Here is a 10,028-nt window from a genome sequence, read left to right on the forward strand (position 1 = left end):
TCCATAAAACATGGAATGCAAATCAGCCTGGACTGTTGGTGAAAGTTCATTGATCTTGTAAGTGAATATATTTTTATTTGGAATTTTATGAAGTTGAAGTAGTATGAAGCATTAACTGTAGCCTTGAGGCATGACAAAGACAAGTCTAGTATAGCAGAGACTGAAGTGAAACACAGAAAGCTTTGTATCACAACTGGAAATCCCTTAATTCCATTGAAATTTTGGACATCCCAGAGGCACCCAGCAAGATGATGATGCAGTCCTCTGGGTTTTTTTAAAACCAAGAACATAACGGGGCTGGTATCAGTTATTTTTGTTAATTCAACCTTAAAGGCATTGAAAATGATTGGCATCAGATAGCAGATCAAATTGAGAACAAAGCTATTGCAAAAAAATTGTTCAAGGTTGTTGAGACTTTGTTTTGCTTCCTCCCAGGTAGTGGTATATAACTCAAATAGTCACCAGATCAAGTTCTGTCAAACAAAATCACCGCATCCATATTCCCTGATCTCTGACAGTGATTCAGTCTTAAAAGAACAGTCTTCCCAAACACTGACCAGTATGACTGAGTAAACAGCAAAACGTAATTTTAACCCTGAACCAGTTAATAGTTCTATAACATACTTTATTAATAAACCACATAGCTGCAATTATTAGGAAACTGTGTAACGAGTATAAAACCATTTTTCATGTCTCAGAGCAACAACAAAGTGGACCAATCTGAACTATATGCTAAATGTTTCGACTAGAATGAGACTTGCACTAAATTTTCTTTATTAATAAAGTATGTAAATGCAGTTTGAGTGTACACCATGACATTGTGTCATGCTTTGCTATGGATTTGGGGCATTATCTTTTGGTAGTCTATTGGAATTCTCGAAATCCTCCAGTTAGAATTGGGTTGGGCTATTATACCAAAGCAGTATCTTGACTATGCATAGCATCTGTGCCTAATAGATGCTTACTGAATGTGCTATAATCAGCTGAAGAGTTGGGCTTCACTCTAGTGTGACTATAGGCTTTGAATATGTCTCCCTAAGCAGGTGATCTCAGATTATTCTGGCTCTCTTGGGATCATTTGAAGGCAATTATGACTGCAATTTGTAGCATGCTTTCTCAAAATTCAAAGATAATAGTCACTGCATTGATGAAGTGATATGATGTATTCTAATTTCACTTGGGGCATATCCTATTCTTTGCTAATGCCATAAATGTTATTGGTGAGCTGCAGGGGTTTTTCGCATACTTCAGTCTCATTTTCAGGCAGACAGGAGCAAATTAAAGGAACATTTTGGAAGAATAATCTTGTAAAGAAAGTAGTGTAAGAGTTCACAGCAGATTACTTTTAACCAAAAAAAATGTCTGACAGCAGTGTGAAGCAATTTGTGGAAAAATGTACTCTTTGATACTGCGTTTTCTACCTAAAAAGAAAGGGAAATGCTCTAATTCAGACAGTACAAACTGTATCAGTGAACTGATTGGCAGTTTTTTAAATCTAATATATTCTTTCAGGAAATGTCTTCTACTGTGAGTAACTTTGCAGTAATGTTGGTGTGGACAACACTGCAAAATGTCTCCTTTCTCATCACATCAGAGATACACAGCGAGGATTACTAACTATAATTCTACCTATTCGCAATGCGGACATAAAGTCAAATTGCAAAAGAAAAACTTGCCTCCTGGAATGGTCTGAACAAATACAAATTATGTTGATGATATTTTGAGTGATGATTGGAAGTATATCAAGACCGTACTACACTCTTGGATTCGGATTACTATGTAAACTGTTTGACGTCATCCAACTCCCTCAAGAATGGTACAGATTTGTAACCCACTGCCAGCTGTTTATTTTCCATGTACACTTCCCAGATGGTGAACTGACCTTTCTGATTTTTCAAGAGAAACAAAGTATGCAGATAACACAAAACACGTATTGCATTAGTTTGTTGGATCAACCACAACATTAGTTTGTTTGTCTGTAAACAAGATGCTTTATGTTTCATATATAGAATATGTAATGCTACTGAATTTCAAATGTCAAAATATCTTCGATTATTATGGAACCAGGGATGAGGAACTTTGATTATGTGGAGTGAAATTGGAATTGTTTTCCTTGGAGCAGAGAGTATTGAAAGGAGATTTTATAGAGGTATTCAAAATTTTGAAAGGTTCACATTGAGAAAATGATTCCTTTTCATTGGAAACAGTGTTTGTAGCCAGAGGACGCATTTTTTAAGATGAAGACAACAGAGATGATGAGGCTTCTTTTATACATTGTGTTTCAGATACCAACAGGTCAATGCCTGAAAATAGGGTGGAAATAGAAGTTAAGAATAAAAGGAGAATTGGCTAACTATTCAATGGAAAAGACTTAACAGGGCTATGGGGTATTACAGTAAAGTGTGACAAATTTAATAATGTCGATAAAGTCATAATAGGCCAGATGGATACCTCCTTTACATACAATATAGGAGCAGAAGTAGACTATTTGGCGCCTCCAGCCTGCACTACCATGCAGTAAGATCATGGCTGATGCCTCTATTTCGAATGCCACATTCCTGTTTCTCTCCACTAACGCCTTGATTCTGTCGTAATGAATTAGAATGGAACCATGGAATTCAACTGCTATTGATATCCACAGAGAAACAGTTTATTAATTTCTTACTGTGATAGATTAAAACAGTTGCCAATCTTGTTTTTTTTAAATAAATGGGACAACCTGGGAATCATTACCCTCTGACACAAGAAGCAGACCTTTCTGGGGTTACATTGTCCGTGTTGTTTTCAATCTATGACTTGATTTATAAAATAACCCATTTTATACAATGTGCTTGTATAGCATATGCACTCCAATCTACTAACTAATATTTTGAAAAGTAAAGAATATTTGTACGTTCTTTTTTGAAGTACTCTGCAGCTGGAAGTCTTCCTCTGATCAACATGCATTGGAAAATAAGACATCAGACCTTCAGTGTTCAAATATATAGGTCATTTTTGAGGCTTTCAATTTTATGGTCTCCAAACAGTACATTCTGAAGTATCCAGCATTTAAGATATTAAATTTGAAAGTCTCAGAGCAATTACAACTGGGAAGGACCATATGTCTAATTTGATTTCTGCTAAAATATGTGTTAAATATTGTTGCTCTGGGAAAGGTACACTGTTGCCACTAAGTGAAGCCATCCCATATGGGAACAGGAGGAATAGTCATTGCACGTGTTATTCCTGAGTAGTTTGCTGAAGAGAATGCAAGCAGTGGGAGAAGATGAGATTGCCTAAAAGAACTATGTGCCCTGGTGAAATGTATGCAAGATAAATTACTTAAGAACAATACTTTTAAAAACAGCCAGTTGATGGCTTTTCATTGAGATATTTCTGTTTATGATGTTAATAAAATAAAACAACAGCAGATGCTGGAAATCTAAAACAAAACCAGAAATTGCTGGAAAAACTCAGCAAGTTTGGCAGTATTTGCGGAGAAAAAGCAGAGTTAACTTTTCGAGTTCTGAATAAGGGTTATCAGACTTGAGAAGTTAATGAAATATTCAAAATAAACCTTAGAGACTCCAGTTAAAGGGTTAAATAAGCCACTCATTAAAAGTCTGTCCAGACATTCTGGTATTTGTAAACATTCTGCTTTGTTTTCAGGTACACATCAGTTTTTCTGAATTAGATTTGCTTGAGAATTCCGTACTAAGAATGTCAATGCCATTCTTAATTAAATGTGTACTCTAGTTAATGAGCACAGTTGGATTTTTTAATAAGAAAATGCTGTCAAATTTGATGAGCCTTTACTTCAGTTGTAACTGAGCATAATGTGTTGGTCAATAAAATGCTAAAGGACAAATTACAAGAGAAGATGTATGCTGGTCTGGACATTACTTTGAAAAATTAATCGGCACAATACAACACAGTGGTGAACAAGCCGTGATACTTTGCTAGATACCTGAAATGTGCATATGATGTAATTCAACTGCAAGCAATATAAATAATGTTCAATAAAAATGTTCAAAATTTTAGAATTTGATTTGCCATGAATAATTGTTCAGTATAACACTTCCACACTGTTGTTGCATCTACATTATTTACAATGTGATAAACCAGCAATGGCTAATCTTGAAATTAGCAATGATCTCATGCTTATATTCTATTATCCCATTTAATCTCCTCTGCCATTCTGTCTGTGACTGTAAAATTGTCCAGTTGCAGTTTGGCATGTCGAGCATAATAATGGGGAGCACATTTTTAAGAAGAGAGGAAAGATTTACAAAAGGCAAGAGGCAAATTTTATACAGAGGATGGTTTGCATGTGGAATGAACTTCCTGATGAAGTGGCGGATGCGGGTACAGTTACAATGTTTAAAAGACATTTGGATGGATGTACGAGTAGGAAAGGTTTGGAGGGATATGGACCAAGAGGAGGTGGGGGGGATTAGTTTAGTTTGGGGACTATGTTTGGCGTGGAATGGTGCACCAAAGAGCCTGTTTCCTTACTGTATGACTATGACACTATAATAAGCTGTATTACCTAAAATATTTGGTTTTCTTTCAGATTAAGAAATACTTTGAACTGGAACCACTTGCAAGGGGTCAGCAATGGATCCTTCAGCCTTGTTCTGTAGAGAACATGGATGCTGTAAGAGAAGGCTTCAGTCAGTTTATCAGCTTGCTTGAAGAAATTGATCAAGAGCACATTCCAGGAAGAATATGAAATCTGCACTGACTGTTGTTTAAATCACTGAATGTAAAATGTTTATGAAATCTTTACACACTGTCTAAACTTTATAGTATTCAAATAACATTGTGGAAACTTCATTTTAAGTGATTGTTTTGTATGATCCAATTCTTACATGTCAAAACAAATAATTTTGAAACAACTAAAATATCTGAAATCAGAAGAAATATGAAAACAATTTAAATTTAAATCTGTGAAAAATACTGTTCAATTTTCTACTTCTTTTGCCATTTTACTGTATTTGCATGATATTTCTGTATGTAATCATTTATACTACCATTATGGTGGAAATTTTGAAAATGATGATCAATGATGACTGTATTCTGTGTTGGTGATCTAACCGGTTATGTCAGAAATAGTCTACAATGGTGGGCAGATGTGGAGTTTTGCACTTTGCTTCTGATTTCTATGTTATTAGTGTGCATAATGCAAAGAAACTGACCAGTGAGCATCAGAGAGAGTGCATTTGTAAATCATCTGGACAGAAAAGAATGTTTTGCTATTGTAAATCTCAATCATGACTTGTACATGATTTGAAACTTAGTGTTAATGACTGTTAAATCTTTGAAATTGTGCCAGACCAATTTAAAAGCTCCCTATAAAAGAGAACAAAACAAGTCATCTGAACTGTTTTTATAAATGCATATTACTGTCTTCATCCAACACTGCTCTTGAAAGAGCACACGTTTTGATAGCATATCTGTTCTACTTGTCCATAGACAAAATAGCATACTTTTGCTTGAATTTAATTAAGGATATTTTTGAAAGAAAACATTTGTCTTGAATCTTCAATTGGTTTAATCGAAGCTGAAAATTAGATGATTTGTTCCACAATTAAGTCTTATTTCTCGTATTATTGTGCAATCGAATGAATACAACTTGGATTTTAAAAAGTGCTAATTTTGTCTTAAAATTTAACATTTTAAATGAGATGTATTATAAGAATTTGAGAGTTCTAAAACATTAAGTATTGAAGACACTGTGGTAGATGGTGCTCATGCCATCTGTCAAATTACTTTGTGTGTGTGTGTGTGTGTGTGTGTGTGTGTGTGTATGCATCAGCCTTACACTCCTTCTCAAACCTGGGACTGTCTGCAACTCTTCAGTAAACAGAATGAAAACACTATCAATCAATACTCACCAGCAGCTGTTCCTGACAAGCCTCTGTCTGACGCCTAATGCCTTCCAACTGTCGACATAGTTCCCTCCTCGTCTACTGTCACCATTTCTCTCTCTGACTACTCGTTTTCACATTGTCTCTTCACTTGCAGTTTAAGAATTTCAGATGGTGTTCTTAGATTCTTCTGTTGGAATTTGTATTTTCATATGTCTTTCCAGTGTGTATTAGTTACAAGTTTTGCTATGCTTTTATTGTAAAGCTGCTGCATTTATCCATATATATACCTGTATTTTATAGAAGGCTTGCTGCATTCATTGTATTTATAGAAACTTTTATACAACAGTAGGATATAGCTGCTTTTTTTTTCAAGTCAGTGAAATCATTCATACATTTAAATTTTGTACTTTTTATTACTGATGATATGTTACTTGTTTAACTGGCACATAGTCCATCTATGTACTGAAAATACAGCTACTGTATTTAGCAGGTAACTAACCAGTATAGTCAAATAAATCAGATTATTCTCAGATTTTTGCTGTTCATTAATAAGAATAAAGATGCCTGCAGAAAAGAAGTGGCTAGTTAATATTACCAAGGAACACAGTTACCAACTCAGTCTAAATTGTCAATTCAATAGTAAATCTATAAGTTGAATTGTTACTACGTCAATTGTAACATTTCCTTTGACAAGACATGAAGATCATGGACAAACACACACATACACCTGTGAAGAAACAGATGCTGACTATTGAACTAATTTTGATTTGTTGCACATGGGCTTTTGGGGTTTTATTTAACCATTTGGCTGCTGAAGTCACATATAACAAAAGCAAAATACTACCGACACTTGAAATCTGAAATAAAAATAGAAAATGATGGAAATACTCAACCGATCTAGCAAATTTACAGGTAAGAGAGAAATTGATTTAATGTTTCAGGTCTGTGACCATTCATCAGAACCAAAACTTAAAAATCATTCTCTTCCCAATTTTGATGACTCATTTGCTTGAAACTTAATTGTTATAAGTGAAATTACATTATGCAGTAGGATACAACAGCATAATGACAATTGGCTTAGTGTTGCAGTGTATTGGTGGTGGTATGAAGTTTGTGCTAAAAGCAGTCAGATATGGATTCCTGCTTTATATTTTATCTATTATTACAGTGAAAGAAATTACTTTTTAAGTACTTCAAAGAAGCTGCTCATGCTGCAGTATTGAATGTGGCATGGGCAATTATTTGCCCTGTACCATCTTTGGCTGTTGAAGACCCCATGTGGGAATCCACAGAGTAGTTGAATGCAAGATTACTCTGACTCCTTACTGAGTTCCTGATTTCAGTTGTATCATTATGGAAAAATACTAAGATTTTCCAGAATTAGTACAGATAATAAGAAAAAATACTAAAGTACTGTTGTCATAACTGCCTAAATTCTAGTACTTCAGAATCTGCTGGGATAGATCATGTTGTATTCTTTGAATAGGTCTTTAACCTAGGCGTGTAAACAACTCGAATATTTTAAGGAAAAAAAGTGATATTGTTCAAGTACCACAGCAATATACTTGTGTACAGTAAATTTTTTGTTAATACTCATCCATTTTCTGATGTCTAAATGTTTATAGTAAACAAATAAAAAGAAAATGCAGCCACATGAAAATAGAGTCTGTGTAGCACATTAGTTGGTATATAAAAGGGAGGATAAAATATTTTTGTTTTAATCCTTCATCAAACATCAATAATATGAAATGTTGAGCTGCTATTTTTATTCAGATTTGTTGAGTATGTGTTTTTAGAAATTTGTTTTTGTTCTCTATGGTTATGTCTTCAAATATTGGTACGACATTGAAATAATGAAAACCTAACAAATACGATTGCAAGCAAACTTTCTAACTGCTTCAGCTGTTAAATGGTTAAAATGCACACATACTATAAGCCACTCCAGTTGAAAATTAAAGCTGTACTGCAGATGAGTGTAGGTATGACCTACCAAATAAAACCACAACTGCCTATGATGTGTGACCAGTTTTATCTTTGCTGCTAAATAACCTGGTTTCCATGTTCCCCTTTATGTGTGATTGTTTAAAATAAAGCTTCTGGAAAAAGTAAATATAGTTTGTATATCAAGTAACCCTAATAAATTTCAATGTTGACTTGATGCGATTACAGCTATGTAAATTTGGTAGATTATTAATTCCCCTCAGTAACATCACTGTGACAGTTTGTAGGATACCTTTATCATATTTAAGCCATTCTGTTTGTTTTTGCTGCTTCATTAACATAGTATCTAATGCCCAAAGCGTATATAAAGTGGAAATGCTATATTGGGACTCTATTGGAAATCCTCAAGTTTGACTTGAGGGTAAATCATACAGTAATATATTGTTTTAAATCCTCATTTGCTGGAACCTCTTCATTAAAATCTTTTTTGATTAAAAAAGTTGTTTATTTTTCTTTTAAATTCATATTTTGCAAAGAGTTGGGTTGCTGAAGCTTTTCATCTTGTATTTATCAGAACAATGCAAAAATGCTAAATTTCAAATCACAGCAATATGTACCACAGGAGAAAAGTGTGTTTGTTAACGTTACTGTGGCATATAGTTTCAATACAAGAATAAGTTGTTGAATTTCCACATTTAGATATTAAATTGATCAATATTGAGTGAGGATAAAAATTGAGTACAATGGATATAATAAAAATCTAATCTGTTTGATAAAGCGTAGTGGCTTTCTCAATTTCCTGAAGTGCTTCACAAGCAATGCTCAGCCAATGTCCCAAACGTATCATTAATTTCCCCTCATTCTATGAGGTTTCTATCCTCAGAATGGTTCAGATGTCTGATTTTTGAAAAAGGCAATAGGTAAGTAAGAAAAATGACTAGGGAGTATGAAGAAACACTGGAAGCTAAAATGGAATGCCAAAGTATTGTATAGTCATGTAAATCGTAAAAGGGTGGTAAATGGAGAAGGGAGATTGATTAGCAACTAAAAAGGTGATTTGAATATGAAGGCATAAGCCATGGCAAATGTCTTGAATGAATACTTTGCATCTGCCTTCACCAGGGAAAAGGTTGTTCCCCAGGCCCTAGTGGAAGCATTAGCAATTCTTGTTGGAAGATTTAAAATTGGTAAGTTAAATTGAATAAATTGTCTGTACTTTCAAGGGACTGGAAATGGATGAGATGCATCCAAGGATACAGAGAAATGAGTATGGAAATTGCAGGGACACTGGCAGTAATTTTTCAGTCTTTGTCGCTTGAATGGTGCCAGAAGACTAAAGGACTGCAAATTTTATGGGTTTGAAGGGAGGGAGGTGTTGGATAGGCAAGTCATAATTTAATGATTTAAATTGATTCTTTTAGCATTCCAAATGCAAGAGAATTGCCAGTGGCTGTTGTCCAGGTCTTGTTGCATTTGTACATAGACTCTTTCAATGTTGGAAGAGTGGCAATGGAGCTGAGCATTGTGCAATCACAACTGTACATCCCCTCTTCTGACCTTATGATGGAGGGGACAGTAATTAATGAAGCAGGTGAAGATGTTTGGGTCTACCACAGAGATGTTCAGGAGCTGAGATGACTGTTTATCAACAATCACAACCATCTTCCTAAATGCCAAGATATGGCTCCAACCAGGGAGTTTTCCCTGACTCCCATTGACTCCTTGATGTCATTCTTCTCTAGAATCCAACTGCTCTTTTATCCATGTTTAGTCCAAAGTTACAGTGAGAGCAGGAGCTCAGTGGCCTGATGAAGACTAAATTGAGCATAAGTGAGCTAGTATTGAGTAAGTGTATCTTTTTAGAAATGTTGATGACTAAGTAGACTGGGGTAGTAGTTGGCTGGTTTGAATTTGTTCTGATTTTTTTTGTATGAAGATGAAATTCGGACAATTTTCCACATTGCCAGTTGGCTGTCATAGTGTAGCTGTAGACCTGTAGAAATGATACAGCATAGAAGGGACCGTTTAACTCCTCTTGTCCATGTGATTTGAAGACACCCAGGCATCCTTCTATCCTTCCTATTCCCACCTTCCACAGCCCATTGCCCTTTAGCTTACAATACTTAAGGCACAGATCAGGTACCTTTTAAAAGAGTTTAGGGTCTTTGCTTCGACCACCAACCCGAGCAATGAATTCCAGACACCCACCACCTCTGTCTTAAAAACAAAAGAGAT

General features: G+C 35.0%; 1 protein-coding gene across 5 annotated transcripts in view; it reads left to right on the forward strand.

Annotated features, from left to right (window-relative positions):
- Positions 1-8,010, forward strand: part of LOC125457498 (ADP-ribosylation factor-like protein 15) — a 291,813-nt gene extending 283,803 nt beyond the window's left edge. For all 5 annotated transcript variants that reach the window (XM_048541786.2, XM_048541757.2, XM_048541767.2 and 2 more), the window contains one exon: positions 4,553-8,010. In XM_048541786.2, the coding sequence (XP_048397743.1) occupies positions 4,553-4,711 (159 nt within the window). In that variant the 3' untranslated portion in view covers positions 4,712-8,010. The remainder of the gene's footprint in view (positions 1-4,552) is intronic.
- The last annotated feature ends 2,018 nt before the right edge of the window (positions 8,011-10,028 follow it).

This window comes from Stegostoma tigrinum, chromosome 1 (assembly GCF_030684315.1).
Source record: "Stegostoma tigrinum isolate sSteTig4 chromosome 1, sSteTig4.hap1, whole genome shotgun sequence".
NCBI lineage: Eukaryota > Metazoa > Chordata > Chondrichthyes > Orectolobiformes > Stegostomatidae > Stegostoma > Stegostoma tigrinum.